This window comes from Carettochelys insculpta, chromosome 23 (assembly GCF_033958435.1).
Source record: "Carettochelys insculpta isolate YL-2023 chromosome 23, ASM3395843v1, whole genome shotgun sequence".
Lineage (NCBI taxonomy): Eukaryota > Metazoa > Chordata > Testudines > Carettochelyidae > Carettochelys > Carettochelys insculpta.
Window position 1 is genome coordinate 6,717,340 of NC_134159.1, and position 23,652 is coordinate 6,740,991.

Here is a 23,652-nt window from a genome sequence, read left to right on the forward strand (position 1 = left end):
AGCAGTGTGCAGCAAACCAGCCACGACCCATTGAGCCTGCGTGACCGAAAGAGGTCACTGCCTGGTGTGGCCACTTGCAGTGTGGATCAGCTTCCAGGTGTCTGATGGCACTTGCAAGAGGCGGCCACGTGGTGCAGCAGGCTCTGCACAAAGTGTTTTGAGGCCCGGGTGGCACAGTCCTGAGAGGCAGCTCCAGGTCTTTCAGCTCAGTGGCCGCTGCCTTTTATAGGTCCTGATCCTGCACCATTAAAGGCAGCCAGGGCTTTGTCATAGATGTAAGCAAGCACAGGAGGCAGCCCTGCTTAGCAGCTTTAGCCTTAGTTGTTTTGCCACTACAAAAGGGCCCTGGTGCTGGAGAGGTCAGTGCAAAAGCCACACTTCTTGCCCCAAAGGGCTCACTCACTCCCCAAATGTTACGAGCGCCGACGGAAGCTGGATGGGAAGGATGATGGTTGCAAAGCTAGGGGCTGTGGCTATGTATGTCTGTGGAGCACATACCTTGATGATTGGCTGTAGATAGAGAGGTGGGACTGTGGAGGGGTGGGGAGTTGTATACGTCTAATATGTTGGTTAAACTTCAGAATCGGGTTTTTTAAATAAAATACAATAACTTGGTGATGTGGTAAGATTCCCCGAGCTATTATGTAGTGATCGCGGTATCCCACCTACTCTTAGCGTGAAAGCCAAGGGCTAGTGACCTCTCTGTATGCCCCTTTGCCCAGCCCCCACTGGCACCCATCTTAACAGCTGCCTGACTTATTCCCTGGCGCTATACACTGTAATGGCATTTACAGGCTCTGCTCAGGGCCTGTTGTGCTGGTCAAAGATGTCCAATTCTCTTCTCTCACTCAAAGAACTTATGACTTAGAGGCACTTGTGAGTTTCACCAGCAACAGGAGAGGTGAAGCAGGACGGGGAGGGGACAGGGGTTATAGTAAAACTCAGCAGGTCGCTCAAGGAAGCTATGTGCCCACCAGATAGCACAGAGGCTTCCACAATGGTGGCAGACCGCCTACCCTTTGCTCCGCTTTAAATGGTCTACTGCAAGCTGTGGCTGAGGTCTGGGCGATGTGTTTCTGTAGCAGGAAGGTTTGACATTTCATGTCTCCACCTCAGACTTCTGACTTCTGTTTTTCCTACCCAGGAGAAAGATCTATGGGCCAAACCTGATTATTGTGCCGGTGAAATCCTACCTGAGGCTCTTGCTGGATGAGGTACAAAGCTACAATGTGCAGTTTGGCTGTTGTCTTCCACTGAAGGGAAGGACTTGGCAGGGAAAGATTCCATGTCAGCTAGGTCTGGAGGGACCCACTGGGACCATTCTTCGTTGGGGAAGAAGGTGCTAAGTGTGCTAGGACACAGGGACCTAGTGGCTACAGCTCAGGACCAGATTCCCCTTTCTGCCACTGATCCATGGGATGACCTTGGACTAGTTGCTGCTTCTATGTGCTCCCTGTGCCTGTCATGTCTAGGTTGAGTTCCTGCCCCCAGAGAGTTTACAGACTTAGTATGTGTTTGTCCTCAGTGGAGTCCTGGTGTCAGCTGGGACCTCTATGTGCAGCTCTAAAACGATCTTCTTCCAGTGTGCTTCCACCATAGTCTGGTTTTCCCAGCTTTGGGCATGTTAGTATGGCCCAGTCTGGAGGAGTGGCAAGATCTCCCATGCCCGTGGTTCCTCCCAGAGCCAATAGACCAAGAGAAGTTCTGAAGTTCATGTTTCACCCTCTGAAGAACTTCTGAACATCTGCCACTGCTCTGCAACAGTGATATGTCAAGAATTTTCAGAAAAGACCTTTGAGAAACCCCCGCCACTCCTCGTCTCTCTGGTCAGTGCCTGGGCTGGGGCGGACTGGGTGAAGTGCTTGGTGTTTTCTCTCTCCTCCTGCTGCCTGTTGGTTTGTAACACATTGCCAGGTTGTGTTTGCTGTTCTCCTGGAGGGCAGGGGAAGCCACTTGCTGCACTCTGAAGGGGTGTTGTGGGATTAACTTCTCAAGATCAGAGCATCAGGGAGAAGACCATGCCAGCAGATGCAGCTTGGCCAGCCTTGATGAGCATGGGTGAGACGTGAGAGGCAGGGAAGCTAGACCACCAAAGGTTACAGTTAACAGTGTCTGCAGCGTCACCTACTCAGGCATGTGCTTTCAGCAGGTTGCAGAGTGTTGCTCGTGCTCTTAGCCAGTAGACAGAGAGCCAGGGGCTGTGACGTGCTCTGTCCCCAGCATTCCCAATAACGCCCCTCAACTCTCTGTCTTTCAACAAGCCGCGGTGTGCTGAGCCTGTGCGTTTCTTTGTATGCCGATTTCATGACCAGCAGAGCCATAAATGCCACCCACCTTTTTCTGTCTTTCCAGGTGTTGAATCCCTTCTACATCTTCCAGGTTTTTAGCATCATTTTGTGGATCTGTGACACGTACTACTATTATGCTGCCTGCATATTCTTCATCTCTGCAATATCCATAGGGCTGTCGCTCTACGAGACGAGAAAGGTGAGTGTCAGGCCCCCCCAGGAGGGGAGAGGCGAGTGGCTGCACTCTTCTGCCTGTCACACATTGTGGGATGACTCCGGGGTTGCTGAGTTAGTCCAGGTCTATACCTGTGGAACAGCCCAACAGCCATCCTGGCTCCCGCCAATGGTCCGGCTAGCCTCCTTCCCACAGTGACCAGTGCCGAGCTCTTCATAGGGAACAAACAGACCAGGCAAACATTGAGTCATCCATTGCCTGGCATCCACTCCCAGCTTCTGGCGAGCATAGATCAGGGACAGCCATGCGTCCCTGACCACAGTAGCTGAAAACAGGGTCTCGGGGCCTCCTTTATTTCCTATGGGACTAAGAGCTCTGGAGAATTTTTCCTTCCATTTGTCCCCATTCTTCCTGCAGGCTGGTGCCCTGCAGCCTGGGTTTTGTGTGCCTTGGGCAGCTGCAAGCATTTTTCTAATAACCTTTCCCTAGCCAAGAAGGACAGGGGTGAGGGGTGGGATGGAGCTGCAGTGAGCAGCCTGCAGACAATTCTTGTTTTCTGCCATAGCAGAAGGGCACTTGCATAGCGCCTCCTCTGGCGCCCATCCCTGCAGCTCCAGCCTTCGGAGCGCAGGCGTGTCTCCTGGGTGGAGTGCAGCTCTGCTCCATGCTGGAGACGCTGGCACCTTTAGTGTGTCCAAGGAGAAGCGGGGGAGCGGGCAGGGGAAGAGGAGAGATGAAGAACAAGGCAGATTATAGAGCACAGCCAGATCTCGGCTGGAGTTGCCAGCACGTGACGTCTGGACATCAGCACTGGGGGACTTTCTGAAAGGTTCACTCTCCCACAGTCAGACGTGGGCTTCCCAGATCGTCCCTTCTGGCTGGGAATCCCAGGGTCGGGGCCCCCCGGGCATCATGTGGTGCCATTTCCCTTCTAGCCTGGTACACACAAAGGGTAGCTCAGTCCAGTGCCGCCCTCCCTGGCCTGGCAGCTGATGCCTGCATTTGATTCCTTGCAGCAAAGCGTAATGCTGCGGAGCATGGTGAAGCTTGCGATCAACGTGAGAGTCCACCAAGCTGCTGGAGGTGAGCAGCAGCAGTAGGTTGTTATCCTCCACCCCCTGGGAAAGGCGGGCAGCCGCCACGTGCTTCTGCCCACTCAGCACTGAGGTAAATTGGCCTTCGTGGGGAGAGCTCCAGGGGAAGCTTGAGCTGGTGCCAGGTCCCTTGAGGCACAGGGGTTGGGAGATGGCTGGTTCGGACGCGTCACCTGTTGAACCCAGGGCATTACTGCAGTTGTGAATCAGCACAGAGGCTGCCAGCTGTGCTTGCTGGACTGGGCCCGGCAAATTCTGGGCATGTCGGTTGCGCCTGTGAGCGCACCCAGTGACTTCAGTAGGAGCAGCTTCTCTCTTTTGTGTGTAGGAGCAGTGGGAGTACAAAGAGCCTTGCTCAGAAGGTGGAATTCACCCCCCTGTGCACAAGGTCCCTGTGCTGCTTCTGTTTCCCTTAAACCTTTCAGATGGGATTCAAGTGGTGCACTGATTGTGTGCTGGCTGCACTGCTGTGACCGGCATCCCATCAGGCCTTGCACTCACCCTGCACTGTTGGCGTAGTGAAATCTCGTGTGTAAACTGCCGTGCTCAGCAGGTTAAGGCAGCATCACAGGGTGCTGGGTGCTAAGACACTTTTAGATAGAAATCACACTTAGACAGTTTTCTGGAAGACCCAGTTTTCTCCCCCACTGTTATGGAAGCAGCCTAGTTTGTCGGCTGGAGCACTGGACTGGCACTCGGGAGAGCTGGAATCTATTACCAACTCTGCCACTGACCTGTTGGCTTTGTGCCTCAGTTTCCCCATTGGTAAAGTGGGGGTGGTGATACTTTCTGAAGTACGTTGGCTATGGAGATTTAGCATTCCTGTGAAAACAGCATGTGAGATTTTCACTTAGTCTTATGGTGGCTCTGGGCCTGTGAACGTTGAAGCAGGTCGAGCTGCTCCATTCATGTGAGTAAAGCCCTTCGCAGGCCTGCAGGCTCAGGATGTGTATGTTTGCAATATGCATGGAAACACCCTAAGCAAGGAGAAGGGGAACATGACAGTTTATCTTCAGGAAGCAAAAGGGAGAAGGTAATTACATAAGTAGTGAAAGGAAAATTCTAATTTTCAAAATGCTTTTTGTTCTGGCAGGCGAGGTGCCTTTGGGCAGAACTAGGAAAGGTTGTCATTATTTATTATCTAGTCCTTTTCCAGTGGTAGATCTCAAAGTGCTTTACAAAGAAGGCCAAGATCATTATTTTGGATGGGGAAGCTGAGGCACCAGGTGGTGAGGTGACTGACCCAAAGTCATCCAACAAGCCACAGACAAACACCAGGAATAGAAGCCAGGTCTCCTGAGTCCCAGTACAGTGCGGTAACCACTCAGCAATGCTGCATCAAGCTTTGTAAAACTTCTAACACGACATCTAAACTTGGAACATAGACCATTGTTGTCTCTTTCTAACATAAAAAACTGCACCTACTGCTTAAGAAACATCACGTACGTGTTCTCTTATAAACCAGCTCAGCTGAGCAGCTTAATCACGCTTCGTTAGGCAGAATTTCTGACGATTGCCTCACTGCTGAGCTCCAGTAAGCTGCCTTATTAGTTAAAATTAAATTTTCTCAGGAGGTAAAAGGCTGGCTTCTTTTTCCCCCTTCTGCAAGCAGCTGCGCGCCCAGGGGCTAGCACCCCGTGATCACAGGATTAAAGTTAAAAAGGTTAAAAATTACATGATACTTAAAGAACCGATTCCCGCCAGCCCCTGCTGGCTTGTCCTTTTGTGTCTAATCTTTGCAAGGTTTTCACTTACCCTGGCAGGGATTAGAGTTGCGCTCTCTGCCCACCGCGGGACAGCACCTCCTGCTGTGTGTGCCCCTTAGTGCGATGCTACGGTTCTATAAACTAATTGGGCAGCTGCTTGGACCACAGATATTAAATACACCGCAGCAGGTCATTTAAGCCTTTAAAGTGGTAATTACAAAACATCTCCATTTTCAGCCTTGATCCGAGGCAGAGCCATCCACCAAGTTCTTTAGGCAGGGTTTGGATGTTAATGCATTAATGATTAAATGGAGGCTGAGCCATTGCTTTAAAGCAGTAGTTCTTGACCTGGGGTACACCCACCCCTGCGTTTAGGCCAGCAGTTCCCAACCTTTTCAAGACAGCGACCCAGTTTGACCATTCAGTGAGACTTTGTGACCCAAGGCAATCCAAAACTGGGGGAGGGTCTCCCCTGGGTTTTTTTAATAAATCTTGATTCCCGCTCCCCCAACCCCCAGGCTTATACTCCCCACAGCCCCAAAACGCACCCCCCTGCCTCACATGAGCGCTGCTGCTGCCCCTGCTGATCCTTTGCCGGGTTGCCGCTGTCGCCATGTGCTCTGCACAGCTCCCCACAGCCCTCCTACCCCTTCCCCCACCTGCAGCATGGGCGATTCCCTGCCCTGCTGCGCTGAAATGGGACTCAATTCAATTGGTCCCTCCTGCCAGCCGTTAAACCAGCTAAACTGAGTTCCATTTCAGCACGGCAGGGTGTGGACTGGGAGCCAGAGGAGTGAGCGGCAGCAGCTGCAAATGGCTCTTTAAAGAGCCACATGCAGTTCAGAGCCACCCAGCCGGCGACCCTTAGGAAAATCTCAGGATGACCCATGTTTGGGTCCCGACCATAGGCTGAGAATCCCTGGTTTAGGCAGAGGTTTTCCAGGGGGTCCATCAACTCCTCTGGACAGTTGCCTGCTTTTACAACAGTCTACCCTAAAAGCACCAGGGAAGTCACTACACTCCAGCAGTTCATACAGACAGTGACTTGTTTATTCTGCTCTATATACAATGCACAGAAATGTAAGTACGATGTTTATATTCCAATTGACTTATTTTATAATTGCATGGTAAAAATGAGACAGCCGTTTGCCAGCGTGCGGAGACACTTTTGAATTTTAATGTCTGAATTTATAAGCAAATGGGTTTAAAGCGAGGTGGGACGTGGATTAGGTAAGATAAACCCAACTCCTGACAAGCATTAAAGTGCTGCAGGGCCAAGGTGGAGGACCTGGTGCAGCAGGGCTCATCTCCGAGGTGCATGCCGTCTGTGGTGGTGCCATGCCGTCCCTCAGTGAAGAGATGGGGGAGAGTACAAGGCACACCCACCTACATACACCCAAAGCGCATCACTGCTGCAGAGAGAGGTCTCCTGGGTCCTAGCCCAAGGGCTTGGGTTGAGTGCCCTGCTCTGCCACTGACCTACCGTGTGATCTTGTGATCCTCTCTCTTCTCTGGGCTTCAGGACCTCCCACCTGTGAAATGGTGGAAGTGTAATTTCTCTCTTCTTGTAAGTTGCTGCAAGATCTGCCGGTACCAAGTGCCGCATGCCTGCTTGTTGCAGTGGAAGGAATGTCTGACTGCGCTGTGGCTTGCCTGCCTTTGCAGAGGAGGTGGTGGTGAACTCGCTGGACCTGGTGCCAGGGGACTGCATTAGCCTCCCCTCCGAAGGGTTCGTAGTCCCTTGTGATGCAGCTCTGCTAACTGGCGAGTGCATGGTCAACGAGAGCATGCTGACAGGTGAGCAGGTTCCACGTGGTGTGGGTGGGGGGTGTCTCCTACTTGCCGCCCATTAGAACACCAGAGACTGGCTCCCCAAAGAGACTAGCCCACACAAGCCACTGGTTAGGGCACTAGCTTGGGGCTGGGCAAATCTGTGTTCAGTTCCTTGCTCTGCCACTTACTTTCTGTGTGACCTTGAGCAAGTCACGTAAGGCCATAATTTTGCAGGTATGTAGGCACCCAAGAGGCAGGTAGGTGATTAGGTGGATGTTTGATTACACCTTGATGCCCATCTCTCATTGATTTCAGTGCTTGGTTTCAATGAGAGATGGACACCTGAGTGGTGTTGAAAATCCCCCTAGGCACTTGTCTGCATCTTTCAGCATCTAAACTGTTGTCTCTCAGTGCCTCAGTTCCCCATCTGTGCAATTGGAGAACAGCCCTGCTCTGACACACAGGGGCATTGGGAGAATACATCATGGAGTATTTATCGTACTCTGTGATTTATCCTCCCAGTGCCCCTATGTGGCAAAGCAGGGCTGTTCTCCCCGTTACACAGATGGGGCCCTCCTTGGCCAGAAGGGTGGCTCTGTCCAGCAAGGGTGCGTTAGAGCAGTGTATCAGGGAAACGAAGAGGTGGATGGTGGATTCTGGACAATTCCTTGTCTGCCCCTGGTCTCTCCCACGCCCATGCGGACGGCACTCAAATGCTGGCTGAATATAAAGGCGTGTGTCTGTATGAGTGGGTCTGCCTGGGACTTCAGTCGCTGGCTGATTTTTCCCCTGCAGGGGAGAGTGTCCCAGTGATGAAGACGCCTTTACCGAATGGACCCCAAGCTGGCAGCATGACCTACTCCCCTGAGGAGCACAAACGGCACACCCTGTTCTGCGGGACTCAGGTCGTCCAAGCCAAATCCTACATGGGCCCAGAGGTCCTGGCAGTGGTGACACGCACAGGTAGGTGCCTTCGGGAGCGAACCCAGCACTCCCATCCGGGCTGTAGCATCATCCCTCACTATTAGCCGGGATGGGCAGGTCAGGGGTCCCTCGCCTCTGTTTGCCAGAAGCTGGGAATGGATGACAGGGGAGGGATCATGTGATGATTCCCTGTTCCGTTCATTCCTCGGGGATGCCTGGCATTGGCCACTGCTGGAAGAGAGGGTCCTGGCCTGGATGGAGCTCTGCTCTGACCCAGTGTGGCCATTCTCATGTTCGGGTATCCTTCCTCCTTGTATGTGCCATGTGCAGTGGGGCCAACAGATTCACCAGGACCCTGGGCAAGGGGTGTAGCGGGGGGGCAGGGGTTGGGACAGGACTGCCTCCATTATGGAAGTGGGTGTGGGTGTGGGTGGGTCTGTGTGGATCAGGATGGGACTGTCTCCATTCTGGAGCCATGTAAGTGGGGGTGGGCATGTGTGTGGTGGGCGGGGTCAGGATGGGACTGCCTCCATTCTGGAGCGGTGTAAGTGGAGGTGGGCATCTGTGTGGTGGGCGGGGCCAGGATGGGACTGTCTCCATTCTGGAGCCGTGTAAGTGGAGGTGGGCATGTGTGTGGTGGGCGGGGTGAGGATGGGACTGCCTCCATTCTGGAGGTGGGGTAGAGGGCTGTCTCCCTGCCCACGGTGATGGGTTGAATCACAGAAGTCTCCTTGCGATTGCCCTCTGGTGCGCTGATCAAGCCGCTGGCGTGCCTGCCCTCCTGCTCTCTGAGGCTCCCCTCCATCCTATCCTGCTGGGTCAGACCCTCTAGTCAAACCGCAGAGATGAGGTTACTGCCCCTGGCAGAGCAACACAGACACTGAGCCAGTTCAGCCCTGAGAGGGCTCAGCCATAAGGACTCAGCACCCAGGGAACCAACCCCCAGAAGGGCCCGAAACCGCCGATGAATCCATCGTACTCTGTAACAGTTTTACAGGGGGTACGCTCGTAAGGTGAGCGCTCTTTATCAGTGACAGAGAGTGATGTGCATTCATCAGCCAGTTTTCATAAAGCTCGCCGGGGCCCCATGACAGACCCCGTTTGTAGAGCACAAGAACTGTGGTCACAGCCTGTCAGTGCGGTTGCCGTGTGAGCAGGGTTGAGACATCCAATATCTGCACATTTGTGTGCACTGAGTGGTGGTGTTAGGTGAGGGGACACACGCCCCGTGTTAGATTCAGTGCTGAGTGATGGTGTTAGGTGAGGGGACACACGCCCCATGTTAGATTCAGCGCTGAGTGATGGTGTTAGGTGAGGGGACACACTCCTGCGTTAGATTCAGCGCTGAGTGATGGTGTTAGGTGAGGGGACACACGCCCCGTGTGAGATTCAGCAAAGTGATGGTGTTAGGTGAGGGGAGACACATGCCCCGTGTTAGATTCAGCGCTGAGTGATGGTGTTAGGTGAGAGGACACACGCCCCGTGTTAGATTCAGCGCAAAGTGATGGTGTTAGGTGAGGGGACACACGCCCCGTGTGAGATTCAGCGCTGAGTGATGGTGTTAGGTGAGGGGACACGCCCCGTGTGAGATTCAGCGCTGAGTGATGGTGTTAGGTGAGGGGACACACTCCTGCGTTAGATTCAGCGCTGAGTGATGGTGTTAGGTGAGAGGACACACGCCCCGTGTTAGATTCAGCGCAAAGTGATGGTGTTAGGTGAGGGGACACACGCCCCGTGTGAGATTCAGCGCTGAGTGATGGTGTTAGGTGAGGGGACACACTCCTGCGTTAGATTCAGCGCTGAGTGATGGTGTTAGGTGAGGGGACACACGCCCCGTGTTAGATTCAGCGCTGAGTGATGGTGTTAGGTGAGGGGACACACGCCCTGCGTTAGATTCAGCGCTGAGTGATGGTGTTAGGTGAGGGGACACACGCCCCGTGTTAGATTCAGCGCTGAGTGATGGTGTTAGGTGAGGGGACACACGCCCCGTGTTAGATTCAGCGCTAAGTGATGGTGTTAGGTGAGGGGACACATGCCCCGTGTTAGATTCACCACTGAGTGATAGTGTTAGGTGAGGGGACACACGCCCCGCGTTAGATTCAGCACTGAGTGATGGTGTTAGGTGAGGGGACACACGCCCCGCGTTAGATTCAGCGCTGAGTGATGGTGTTAGGTGAGGGGACACACGCCCCGTGTTAGATTCAGCGCTGAGTGATGGTGTTAGGTGAGGGGACACACGCCCCGTGTTAGATTCAGCGCTGAGTGATAGTGTTAGGTGAGGGGACACACGCCCCGCGTTAGATTCAGCGCTGAGTGATGGTGTTAGGTGAGGGGACACATGCCCCGCGTTAGATTCAGTGCTGAGTGATGGTGTTAGGTGAGGGGACACACGCCCCGTGTGAGATTCAGCGCAAAGTGATGGTGTTAGGTGAGGGGACACACGCCCCGCGTTAGATTCAGCGCTGAGTGATAGTGTTAGGTGAGGGGACACACGCCCCGCGTTAGATTCAGCGCTGAGTGATGGTGTTAGGTGAGGGGACACACGCCCCGCGTTAGATTCAGCGCTAAGTGATAGTGTTAGGTGAGGGGACACACGCCCCGCGTTAGATTCAGTGCTGAGTGATGGTGTTAGGTGAGGGGACACACGCCCCGTGTGAGATTCAGCGCAAAGTGATGGTGTTAGGTGAGGGGACACACGCCCCATGTTAGATTCAGCACTGAGTGATGGTGTTAGGTGAGGGGACACACACGCCCCGTGTTAGATTCAGCACTAAGTGATGGTGTTAGGTGAGGGGACACACATGCCCTGCATTAGATTCAGTGCTGAGTGATGGTGTTAGGTGAGGGGACACACCCTGTGTTAGATTCAGTGTTGCGGTTGTGTTGGAAGGACCTGTCCAGTCTCCAATGAGTTGTTACGTCAAAGGGAATCACAGTGCTGCCATATCAGGTTTCCCAAAAATCTGCCACTTTGAACAGGTGTAATTCCCAGTGCTAGTTCCCAGATCCATAACATGACTGTGCCCTGCCGTCTGTCTCTCCCAGGCTTCTGTACCGCCAAAGGGGACCTGATCAGCTCCATCCTGTACCCCAAGCCTCTGAGTTTCCGGTTCTACAAGGATGCGGTGAAATTTGTCCTCTTCCTTGCAGCTCTGGGTATGTTATAGGCACCAGCTAACGGGATCTGAGCATCTCATTAACTGAGGAATCCCCTTTACAGCGGTTTGCTCTCTCTCTCGCAGCTCTTATGGGCACTACATACAGCATCGTGATCCTGATTAAAAACCAGGTAAGCTGCTGGTGATGGCAAAATCTTGCCTCTCAGCCCTCTTCCTCCTGCTCATCTCAGGCCCTCTGCAATTGCCGCCAGGGCTTAAACCAGAAATGGGCCAGACAACATTAAAAACGCTGGCACCAGAAAAACCCTAGGTGCTGCTTTGCCTCCGGTCTTTAGTGGCCAGTGCTGCAGACTCCCCCTGGATCTGCTCGAGATTCCTTCTGGCTCTCTCATGCTTACGTGTAACACATCTTGCAGCTGATGAATTAGGTGACACAGAATAAATCGCCCCCAGTTCAAATCCCCTGGGCTCTGCATGGCTCGTGGGAGACAGCTTGTCTTTACTGACAAAGGAAGCAGAGGCGAGTTGTTAAATTTAGATGCAGTTCCTTTAAGCCGTGGGAGACGTGCAGAAGTGCCTGAGTGCAGATCATCAGGCACTCACACATTGCAGCTGCGATGAGTATGCAGGGGTGTATCACGCTGCCCTAAAAGGGAGCTGGGGCTTCTGAAAACCCTGAGTTGTTTTGCCTTTCTGCTTTCTTGGGAGCTGTCAGAGGCCTTGCTAGCTTTGGTGTCTCCCTGACGGGGAAAGAACTGGGAAATCCCAGCTGCTCTCAAATCCAGACAACAGCTGCCCCCCAAAGAGCTGCTCAAGAAGCCTGTTGGTTTCACTTTATTAAACAGCTGGGCAGTGGGGGTTGGACCCTGGTGTATAGTTGTCCAGCTGCTCCCGAGGCAGCTCAGATGAACTGCAGGTCCAATTGCTGCACTGTTGGGTTAGTGTGTCCTGCAGAGCCCCTGGAGAGCCTTCATCAGGCTGCAGCTTAGCTCTCATACACTCTCTCTCTCCCTGGCTGCTGCACATGGACAGGTTCCTCTCAAGCAAATAATCATCCGTGCGCTGGATCTCATCACAGTCATTGTGCCCCCAGCCCTCCCGGCTGCGATGACCGTTGGCGCCATCTATGCCCAGAACAGGCTGAAGAGTCACGGCATTTTCTGCACCAGCCCTCCCCGCATTAACCTGTGTGGGAAAATCCGCCTGGTCTGCTTCGATAAGGTGAGTCCCTGGGCATGTCCACCTTGTGCCGTGGTGTCCGTTCCTGTGGCTGCAGCTGCCGTGACGGTCTGCCAGCCCGAGGGCTGACGGCATTGTTCTCTCCTCCTGGCTGCAGACTGGGACCCTTACGGAGGAAGGCCTGGATGTCTGGGGTGTTGTTCCCATAGAAAATAACTGCTTCCTGCCCATCACCCATGAGCCCCGCTGCTTGGCTGATGGCCCCTTGCTGTACTCTCTGGCCACCTGCCACAGTGCCTCCCTGCTGAGGGACCAACCCATAGGAGACCCCTTGGACCTCAAGATGATGGACTCCACTGGCTGGGTAAGGGGGAGAGGAGTATGGGAGTGAGCCAAAAGGCTTTGAGCTGATTTGGGAGTGCAGGGGGAGGTTTGGAAATTTCTGGACGTGGGTGTTGGTTTGCATCGTCTGTGGGTGGTGAGTAGAAGGGGGAGAGTGGCTGGTCTACTATATCCCTCAGAGAGCCCAAGGGCTCTCTGCCCACCCCTGTGTTGAAAGGTGTAGCCCCTGGTTCCGTCCATTTGCAGTTCAATGTGAGAGAACATTCAAGAGACCAAATAACCAAGTTCAGCCAGATCTGTTGTCTAAAACAAAGGAATACGGTACAAAAGGGAAAGAGTTCCTTTCCAGGAAGCGAATTCTTGCCATGTGTTCAGGTCACCTTGCGGAGTGTATGTGCTTCCCAAATGCCACTTTCACTAGGCAGTGTTCATAGCACACGAGACTCAGGTCGGAATAAGATCATTTCTGACCTGAAGATTTCACCTGATATGAACGGCAGCTGTGTCGGGTAAAAACTCACAAGCAACTAGATTTTTAGGGAAATAAACTTAACGACACATTATCTCTTATCTGATTTGATAACTCACTTAAATCTGCTTGTCCTTCTCTGTGATCTCTTAAATCCTACTGTCCTGCTAAATAAAATCTCTCCTGTTCATAATCAAACCCAGTGTAAATTGTTATTACCTGGGGAGCATTACCACTGTGCTTATCTCCCTTTCATTAACAAAGGGGCTTACCTAATGAGCTGCCCCTGTGCACATCTTGTGCACAGAAAGAGACAGTTTTTATTCAGGGTGTTAATCCCTTCTGAGGGTTGAATTCCCTGGGTGCTGTGCCCTAAAACTGCATCCCCCCAAAGCTGCGGTTAAAACAGTCTGCATTGCTCTGCAGGGGGGCAGTTACTGCAACTCTCTTCCTTGGCTAGGGGGACCAGAGGGCCTGGCTCAGCAGGACACGTGGTGGGGAGCCCCAGGAAGGAAGAAGGCAGGTGGCAGTAGCATGATCAGCACACTGGGAAACATCCCTATGACCGCACCCCATCACAGCATGATTGTTTACAAGTTACGTGGCACTGTTTGCAGATTGGGTGCAAAGAGCCATGTATTATATATTTATTATTATAAATCAATCTATCACATAGATACGTAATATCTACCTAGACAGATAAAAAATAAATGGATAATATGTGGCTGAATGTTCTCCCGCTCCCCCAGAGCCAGCCCCTCCACTCTAACCTGATTCCCCTCCCCGAGAGCCAGACACTCCCAGCCTCCCTGCTCTAACCCAATGCACTCACCCCACCCCCTGAGCCAGGCGCTCCCAGCCCCCCGTTCTAACCCAATTCCCACCCCGAGCCAGCCCCCCACTGTAACCCAATGCACCCACTCCTTCCCTACAGCCAGACACTACCAGCCCCCGTCTCTCATCCAATGCACCCACCCCACCCCCAGAGCCAGGCATTCCCAGCCTCCCTGCTCTAACCCAATCCAATTCCCCTCCCCCAGAGGCAGGCACCCCCAGCCCCTGCTCAGACACGATGCCAGCAACTCACTGGAGCCGCCTCCACCACTACTGGGGCGCACATGCAGAGTGGCGTATTGCATTCCTGGCCCACGGCTCTGAGCAGGAGCTGCCTTTAATTGCTCAAAGAGCTGCGAGTTGGCCTCCCTTGCTGTGGACGATTTAAATGCTTGGGTGATTCTAAACTTAATTGTAACTTGCATGGAATTGATACGACAGACTAGCCCTAGACTAGCACTCGACACAGACTTGCGGTCACCACCCTTGGTCTCTGCGTGTTCCTGGAGGCACCCAGGCTGAAGCAAGCAGCAGAGATGACTCTCGCTCTGAGCCTGAAACCACAGTGAGCAGAGCCGCACTCACACGATGATGTGATACCACCTTACTGCATTGGCCTCAAACAAAATAAAAGGCTGCAGCTGGGAGCAGGAAGTGGGCTCTAGTGAGAGCCAGGATGTCTGGGAATTGTCCTAGGGCTGAAAGGAGACGGAGCATAGCTACTGTCCATGCACAACCTGAATTTGATCCCCAAGTCACCATTGCTGGTGCCTGCCCACCCATTGCCTTTCCTTGCCGCTGCTACCCGATTCTGGGTCAGCCAATACCTGTGTTCGTGGTTTTTAACCACTCTTTGCCAGCCCAATTTCTGTTCCCCGTTGGTTGCACTTGAGCTCACCACATCCTGGTCTTCCCTCTATTTCTTGTGAATTCTAAGCAAGGAACAGTTCCAAATACTTGGATTGCTGTTTTAATTTCCAATTTGGATCTCCTGACTTTAACCCTCCTTTCAGTTCTCTGACTTAATGCCTTATTTAACTTTTTACTTCACGTAAAGAGCCCCGGGATCATGACCCACAGGGGTGAACAATCTCCCTAATCAGTTACATGTTTTCATGTGAAAGATTCAAGAGCTCTTTTGTTACGGTTTTTGGCCATCAGTACTGCTCATTCTGGGGCTTTGGCGTTTTGCTGCTTTAGTCTTTGCTGCGGGTGGGCATTCAACCCAGAAGAACCTTCCTTAGTCATTAATCTTTATATAGACTTACAAATATGGCTTTATGCCCAAAAAATTAGTTTGCTTTTATTAGTTTAACTGGTTATTTGAGACATTTTGCCTATGTAGAGCTTTTCAGAAGTGTCTCCACCTCACCAGGCTAGCCTTCTGCATGTGTATTTAGGACCCCTAGACATGCCCTCCCCAAATCCTAATGGCCCACTGCTCTGTTTCAGACAGGCTTAACTAATGGCCCCTGCCTGGCTTTCCAGCCATTGACTGAAAGATACAGCCAACTAATTGGCTACGCTTGTGGTTTAATGTGAAGAAAGTGCAAGAGACCCAATACATCTGGCTGGGTTTGGTTATCTAAAGATAAAACAATATAGCACAGGAAAGAGAGAGTTAATACATCACCAGTCCTTCCCAAGAAGTGAACTCTCCCAGCGTGTTCATGTAACCGTCCACAGGCAGACTCGAACCTGGGATCTCTGGAGCCTAATGCGGGATCCTCTCCAGGCTGAGTTAAAAGCTGTCTAGCTCTCAGCTCACCCTCTAGAAGAGACTCCTTCTTTCCCTCGGTAAGTGGTCTAAGTGCTGCTCCATGGCTGTGTCTAGACGAGCCCCGAACTTGGCAGGGGACGTGGTCGTTAGGGGGTTGGGAGGTTACTCATGAAGGGCTGCGGTGCATGTGCAGCACTTCATTAGTCAAAATCTCTCCTGCGGCAACTTCCAAGTGTGAAACTTTGACGTGCCGGCTTGCGCGTAGTCACGGGTCAGCCGCGGGTACTTCGAAGTCCCTTACTCCTCAGAAAGGGACGTCAGTGTGTCGCGAGCGCTTGGAAGTACCCACGGCTGCACACAAGCCAGCTTTTCGAAGTTGCTGGGCGGGGAGATTTTAACTAATGAAGTGCTGCATATGCACCACAGCACTTCATTAGTAATCTCCCAACACCCTAAAGACCATGCCCCCTTCCAAGTTTGGGGCTAGTCTAGACACAGCCAATGGGACAGTGAGCCACACCCAGTAGGTGTGTGGGTTACATTCAGTTCATCTCCTGCAGGAGAGGTGCTTCCCTTAAACCCACCATCATTCTAGCCTAGCTGTTCACAAGTCACTTGGCACGTGTTCATAAACTTTGCATTGAACTCCCAGTACCATCCCATCTCTGTTTGGAATCGAACTTGCCCAGTGTTACAGGGTTTCCAGATGCTCCCTCAAGCTTTCCTGCACCTTACAGTACTTCCTTGCACTGCATTGTACTTTTGTTCCAGACATTACATGACGCTCATCCATCTAACTCTTGACAGTTTCTGTATTTCCCTGCTCCAAGGGCTGAGTCCTACTTGTCCCATGAAATCATGGGATATTTGCCTGAGCGTGAGTGAGCTGGAAGAAGCATAATGCAATTTAATATGAATACCCAAAACCAATGCCGTATTAATACCGTTTGCATAATGTGTGTGTACATTTCTATGCATAGGCTAACAGAGGGCTCTGGGGCATTTCCCTTGCCCCTCTCCAGCCAGGGAGCTTTTGCTCTCCAAATTAGTATGTTGTGGCAATGAAACCCAGGCCTCCTGTGTAGCCAGGTGGAGAGGTCCCTGGCTGGTCTCGCACTCTGTCTGTTGCTGCCCCTATCACCCAGGAATTGTTCACAGCATCCATTGGCCTGAAGGGTGTGATGGAGACATTGGGGTAGTGCCAAAGAGTGCTTGGCATCCGCTTGATTTGTAGTATCCCGCTCGTTAATTGCCTGTGCATTGAAAGTTCTGGAGAATGTCCAGCCGTACAAGTGACTTACCTTGGAGAAAGACGAGCATTGATCATCGGAAGTGTTGGGGTTTAGAACAGCCACAGAAATGATGATGCCAAAGGGAATCTCACGTCTTGCACAGCAGAAGTCCTCGGCTGTGTCACTGTTGAGTCAGGTGGTGCCAGAGGGTGGGAAAGTCCAGAAAAATCCACTTAAATTGCAGGACTTTTGTTTTTCCGCCAACATATTTGATCTGCAGGAAGCATCTCCTGCAGCATATAAATATAGGGCAGAGGCCATGATAACAGTTCCTTGTAAATGCTTTAGGGATGTGAGAGCAGTGCCCTGAAGAGGTTTATTCCTATGCACTGGGTTCAGTAACAATAGTACATTGTTAAAGGTTAAAAAAACTAGTTATTTAGGCTACAGTTTGCAGTATCTCCCTAAAGATTCATGAGAAATGTTGGGCCTGGGGACCAGTTTTTGGACAGGTGGTCAGAGCACAATTCCAGGGAAAAGTGTTGAAAAAGGTGAAATAAAACAGTCTGTCCCCACACCCTTGCCCCAGGCACCAGGTATGAGTGAATGGATGAAACCTATTTCAGAGCAAATAGCAAGCAGTCCTGTAGCACCTTAAAGACTAGCAAATTTATTAGGTCGTGAGCTTTTGTGGTTAAGACTCACTTCTTCCAAAAGCTCAGGACCTAATACATTTGTTCGTCTTTAAGGTGCTACCGGACTGCTTGTTGTGTGTGAAGCTACAGACTAACGTGGCTGCTCCTCTGAGGCTTTCCAGAGCAGGCATTCTGCTGCAGGCAGGAGTGTGGCCATGCCACTCCGACGGCTTGGGGGAGCTGCATTTTTTAACCCATTTGTCAGGAGATCTAAAGTATCAAGGTGCTTTGGAGTTGCTTTCTCTCCCAACCAGCACTGTTGTACCTCCTGTATCTGTGCATTAGAGCCACAGAAAGTCTGACTCTATAGCCATCGGCAAAGCTATGGGTATGTCCATATGGCGTTTTGGAGTAATCCTTCCAGCCAGGGTTGACAGGCTAGAGGGGCTCGTGCTGGTGCTGGAAAAACAGGCCTAGAGAGGCAACTTGCACCCTGGAGCCCACCCGCTACCCAGAGCGTTGAGTGTTGGCACAAGCCCTGAGTCTGTTGGTCCTGGCTGGGAGGCTCATTTTGAGATGCTGTGGAGCCCTAGCCTGAGAGGCTGCATCTCTCAGGCAAACAGCTGCCTTTGCTTAGCAAGCCTGTTGGTTTTGTGTGTCTCGGTGCTGCACGCTCAGCTCTTGGGTAGGGAATGGATGCGGGGCTTGCGGAAGAGGGCCAGCCTCTCCTGATGCTCCCCACCTGTGCTTTCAGACCCTGGAGGAGGCCGAAGGGGAGGAGGCAGAGCTGTGCGCTGTCCAGCACTTCGGGACAAAGGTGCTAGCGGTCATGAAGCCACCACCTCCGGACGAGCAGCCACAGGGCACGGTGAGCCCCCCGGTTAGCTGGTGCCCTGGTACACAGTGATGACGGTGCCCTGCAGGAGTGGAGGGAGGGATTGTTTATGCCGTACTTGAGAGGGGAGCAGAGTTTATGGCGTGCAACGTGTCTGGTCTGTCGTCCTGGACAACGCACATCCCCAAAACTACTCCCAGCATGTGCCTTGTGGAAAGACATCCCCTTCTGGTTCCAGAATCACCAGTGATGGAGAATTGCCCCAATCCTTGGTAAATGAGTCCAACAGTTAACTCTTTTCCTAGCCCCAGCCATCCGTCTGCACCCTGCCTGCCGGCTGCAATTTTCTGGCCTCCTCCTCCAGCCACTGGATTGGGTCCCACCTGCCTCTGTGACAGCAAAGAGGCTGCCTGACCCAGACACCCGTGTGAAGTGAATTGTCCTGGGTCAGGGACCCAGCCAGAAAAAATGGGGAAAAAATCAGCCCTCTTCAAACCACACTCATCATCACCGTCATCATCAATAACCATGGGCTCAGCGCCCGTTGATGTCTGATGCCTCTGTCACTATTTCCTTCCATCTTCCTCTGTCCAGTGCAGAGTGGCTTAGTTTCTGTGGACTAGCTCTGCACCAATCTACTACATCATCTATCCATTCTCTGTGGGGTCTGCCTCTCCTATTTGAACCGTCCATTATGCCAAATACCAGGGTCTTGATTTTTTGTTCATCATTCATTCTGCAAATATGCCCAAATAGTTGTAGCTTCTGTTTTATAACCTTCTGCAGCAGGTTCTCTTTTGGCTGTATCTTCCTGTATAATTCCTCATTGGTGACCTTCTGCATCCATCCTATTCTCAGAATCGTTGTATAACAACTCCTTTCAGATGCCAATATTCTTCTTTTCAAATCTTTCATTATCACCCATGTCTCACATTCGTACAACATGCTGCTGAATACACATGTTTTCAAGATGCCCAGCTTCGTTCTTAAGCTAATTGCTTTGCTTTTCCAGATCTTATCTATCGCCTTCAAACTCGCTCTTGCTTTCACTATTCTAGTCGCTATGTCCTTCTTACAGTCTAGATCATACAGAATCTCAGAATCACAGGGCTGGAAGGGACCTCAGGAGGTCATCTAGTCCAGCCCCCTGCTTCAAGCAGGATCAACTCCCACTAAGTTATCCCAGCCAGGACCTTTTCCAGCCGGGACTTAAAAACCTCAAGGGATGGAGAATCCACCACATCTCTAGGCAACACATTCCAATGCTTCACCACCCGCCTGGTGAAGTAGTTTTTCCTAATATCTAACCTACAGCTCTCCCTCTTCAACTTCAGACCATTACTCCTTGTTCTGCCACCTGACACCACTGAGAACAGTTTCTCACCCTCCTCTTTACAGCTCCCCTTCAGGAAGTTGAAGGCTGCTATTAAATCACCTCTAAGTCTTCTCTTCTGTAAACTAAACAAGCCCAAATGCCTCAACCTATCCTCATAGGTCTTGTGCTCCAGACCCTTAATCATTTTTGTTGCCGTTCGCTGAACCTGCTCCAGCAAATCCACATCCTTTTTATAGTGGGGGGCCCAAAACTGGACACAATATTCCAGATGTGGCCTCACCAGTGCCGAATAAAGAGGCATAACTTCTTCTCTAGATGTGCTCGAAATGCTCCTCCTAATGCGCCCTAGTATGCCGTTAGCCTTCTTGGCTACAAGGGCACACTGTTTACTCATATCCAGCCTTTCATCCACCATAACCCCTAGGTCCCTTTCCATCATACTGCTGCTGAGCCAGTCGGTCCCCAGCCTGTAACAATGCGTGGGATTCTTCTGCCCCTGGTGCAGGACTCTACACTTCTCCTTACTGAACCGCATCAGATTTCTTTTGGCCCAGTCCTCCAATTTATCCAGGTCCCTCTGGATTCTCTCTCTACCCTCCAATGAATCTACCTCTCCCCCTAGTTTTGTGTCATCCGCAAACATGCTGAGGGTGCAATCCAGTCCCTCATCCAGGTCATTAATAAAGATGTTGAATAACACCGGCCCCAGAACCGAGCCTTGTGGCACTCCGCTTGAAACAGACCGCCATCCAGATATTGAGCCATTGACCACTACCCGTTGGGCCCGACCATCAAGCCAGCTTTCTATCCATCTTATAGTCCAAGGATCCAATCCATATTTCATTAACTTATGGACAAGAATGTTGTGGGAGACCATATCAAAAGCCTTGCTGAAGTCAAGGTATATCACATCCACTGACTTCCCCATGTCCACAGAGCTTGTTACCTCATCACAGAAGCTTATCAGATTGGTCAGGCAGGACTTGCCCCTGGTGAATCCATGTTGGCTACTTTTGATCACTTTCCCCTCTTCCAAGTGCTCCAAAACGGATTGCTTGAGGATTCCCTCCATTATTTTCCCAGGGATTGAGGTAAGGCTGACGGGTCTATAGTTCCCTGGATTGTCCTTCTTTCCTTTTTTAAAGATGGGCACTACGTTTGCTTTCTTCCAGTCACCCGGTATCTCCCGTGATCTCCAAGAGTCTTCAAAGATAATGGCCAAAGGTTCAGCAATGACCTCTGCCAATTCCCTCAGTACCCTGGGGTGCATTAAATCCAGACCCATGGACTTGTGCACATCTAGTTTTTCTAGATAGCTCAGAACTTCTTCCTTCCCCACAGCTGGCTGCCCTCCACCTTCCCATACTGCATCGTCTAGGACCGTCATGTGGAAGTTGACTTTGTCCATGAAGACTGAGCCAAAAAAAGCATTGAGTACTTCAGCTTTTCCTGCATCATCTGTCACTAGGTTACCTCCCTCATCCAGTAATGGCCCCACACCTTCTCTGATAACCTGTTTATTGTTCACATGCCTGTAGAAACCCTTCTTGTTACTCTTCACATCCCTTGCCAGCTGCAGTTCCAGTTGTGCTTTCGCTTTCCTGATTACTGCCCAGCATTCTCCAGCCGTATGTTTATGCTGCTCCTTAGTCAGCTGTCCACGTTTCCATTTCTTGTATGCATCCTTTTTGAATTTAAGCTGACTAAGGATTTCCCTGTTAAGTCAAGCTGGTTGCCTACCATGTTTGCATATCTTACTATGCAGCAGGATTGTTTGTTCCCGTGCCTTCAGTAAGACTTCTTTAAAATACTGCCAGTTCCCTTCAGCTCTTTTCCCCTTCATCTTCGTTTCCCAAGGGATCCTGCTCATCCAGTCTCTTAGGGAGTCAAAGTCTGCTCTTCTGAAATCAAGGGTCTGTATGTTACTGCTCATCTTTCTTACTTTTGTCCGGATCATGAAATCTACGATCTCATGGTCGCTGCAGCCCAGGTTCCCTCCCACTTCTATTTCTTCTACTAGTTCTTCCCTGTTTGTGAGCAGCAGGTCAAGTTGCGTGTGGCCCCTGGTCAGTTCCTTCAGCTCTTGTACCAAGAAGTTATCCCCAACATTCTCCAAAACCTTCCTGGATTGTCTGTGTGCTGCTGTATTGGTCTCCCAACAAATGTCCGGATAGTTAAAGTCTCCTATGAGAACCAGGACCTGTGATTTGGAAGCTTCACTTAGCTGCCTGAAGAAATCCTCATCTATCTCATCTCCCCGATCTGGTGGTCTGTTACAGACACCAACTACAACATCACATCTGTTACTTCCACCTCTAAGCTTAACCCAAAGACACTCAACTGGATTTTCTCCCTCCTCATACTGGAGCTCTGAGCAGTCACACTGCTCCCTCCCACAGAGCTCAGCTCCTCCTCCTTTTCTCCCGTCTGTCCTTCCTAAGCAGTTTATAGCCTTCCATGAACGTGCTCCAGTCATGCGAATCGTCCCACCAAGTCTCCCTTATTCCAACCACCTCATACTTGTGTGACTGTGCCAGGGCCTCTAATTCTTCCTGTTTGTTCCCAGGCTTCTGGCATTAGTGTACAAGCATCTTAGAGAAGGGACCCATTGCCCCACTTTCTCCTCTTCACCCAGAAAACGCACTTGATTGATCTCTCCTCCTTCCCCACTTACCTCAGGGCTTGTGTCACCTTCCCCGGACAAACCTAGTTTAAAGCCTCCTCGCTAGGTTTGCAAGCCTGCCCGCAAAGATGCTCTTTCCTCTTTTAGTGAGGTGGATCCCGTCTCTTCTCAGCAATCCCTGTTGACGAAACAGAATCCCATGGTCAAAGAAACCAAATCCTTCCCTGCTACACCACCTACACAACCACACATTTACCATATGTTATGTTGCTCCCCTATATGTGAACTTCTCTACATTTTCTAGTTCAATACCGTCCACACTGATCTTCCTTCCTATCTCCTTATCTCCAAATACCATTGTTTTTTGTTTTATCAATGTTCATAATCAGTCCATACTGCTTCTCTTCTTCGTTTAACACCCACACCGTTTTCACTAGCTTCTCCTCATCTTCCTCAGTGACAACTATATCATCCACGAACCTCAATGGTTTTGAAGTAGTTCAACAAATTAAAAAAATCAAAACCTTTGTTCAACTCACTCCAACCCTCTCAGGTCAATTCAGAATGAAATCTTTCTTTGTTTGTTTCAAGTGGAGCGAAACTTTCAATCAACCCAAAATGATTTTTTTTTAGTGTTTTATTTTGATTTGGACACTCTGGGGGAAGTTTATCGCCTTTTCCTATTAAATGGGCCAAATAAGAATTTGAAATGAAAAATTGAAATGAAAAATTTTAATCTTTTTTTCTTTTTTCAGTTTAAACTCTTCAGTCAAATTTGACTGGAATTTGTGAACTGTGTCAGAGCCCCCCAGATCCATTTTGCTCCCTCCCTCCCCCTCAAAAAAAGAATCCCCCGTGGCTCCTCCTCCAATGTGCCTTTCCAACCAGCCTGCAACCAAGTGGTTCTTCTGGAGGTGGGTCTGTACCACCTAACCCACAGCTAATGTGCAGTGAGCGTGAGTCCCTCTGAGTATGTTTCTGGTTCCATTCCCTCACCAGAAGCACAAGGAGTCGGCTGGGATTCTCCGTCGGTTCCCATTCTCCTCCTCCCTGCAGCGGATGAGCGTCTTGGTGAAGCTGCCTGGCGACACCCCTTTGCAAGCGTACATGAAGGGGGCGCCAGAGATGGTGGCCAGTCTCTGTAAAAATGAAACAGGTAAAGGGCAGCCCCTGCTCCTACCTCATCTCCTAGCTAGGATGTTTCCCCTGGCTGCTGGGTTTGGTTGTTGTCAATGGAAACCACCCGCCAGCATCCCCTTTGTTTTCTATAGATGAGCTAGATAGGTGGCAAGGAGTTCCAGTTTCATGAGCAGTGGTGATGTTTGTGACAGCCTGAGGCTGGAGCCCATTGGTTGCTCCAGCTATAGC

General features: G+C 51.1%; 1 protein-coding gene across 1 annotated transcript in view; it reads left to right on the forward strand.

Annotated features, from left to right (window-relative positions):
* ATP13A2 (ATPase cation transporting 13A2) overlaps window positions 1-23,652 on the forward strand; it is a 71,507-nt gene that overhangs the window by 36,635 nt on the left and 11,220 nt on the right. The window contains exons 8-18 of the mRNA XM_074975638.1: window positions 1,145-1,214; window positions 2,353-2,487; window positions 3,480-3,546; window positions 6,929-7,060; window positions 7,832-7,999; window positions 11,006-11,116; window positions 11,203-11,249; window positions 12,112-12,300; window positions 12,416-12,622; window positions 18,245-18,358; window positions 23,284-23,440. Coding sequence (XP_074831739.1) covers window positions 1,145-1,214; window positions 2,353-2,487; window positions 3,480-3,546; window positions 6,929-7,060; window positions 7,832-7,999; window positions 11,006-11,116; window positions 11,203-11,249; window positions 12,112-12,300; window positions 12,416-12,622; window positions 18,245-18,358; window positions 23,284-23,440 — 1,397 coding nt within the window. The remainder of the gene's footprint in view (window positions 1-1,144; window positions 1,215-2,352; window positions 2,488-3,479; window positions 3,547-6,928; window positions 7,061-7,831; window positions 8,000-11,005; window positions 11,117-11,202; window positions 11,250-12,111; window positions 12,301-12,415; window positions 12,623-18,244; window positions 18,359-23,283; window positions 23,441-23,652) is intronic.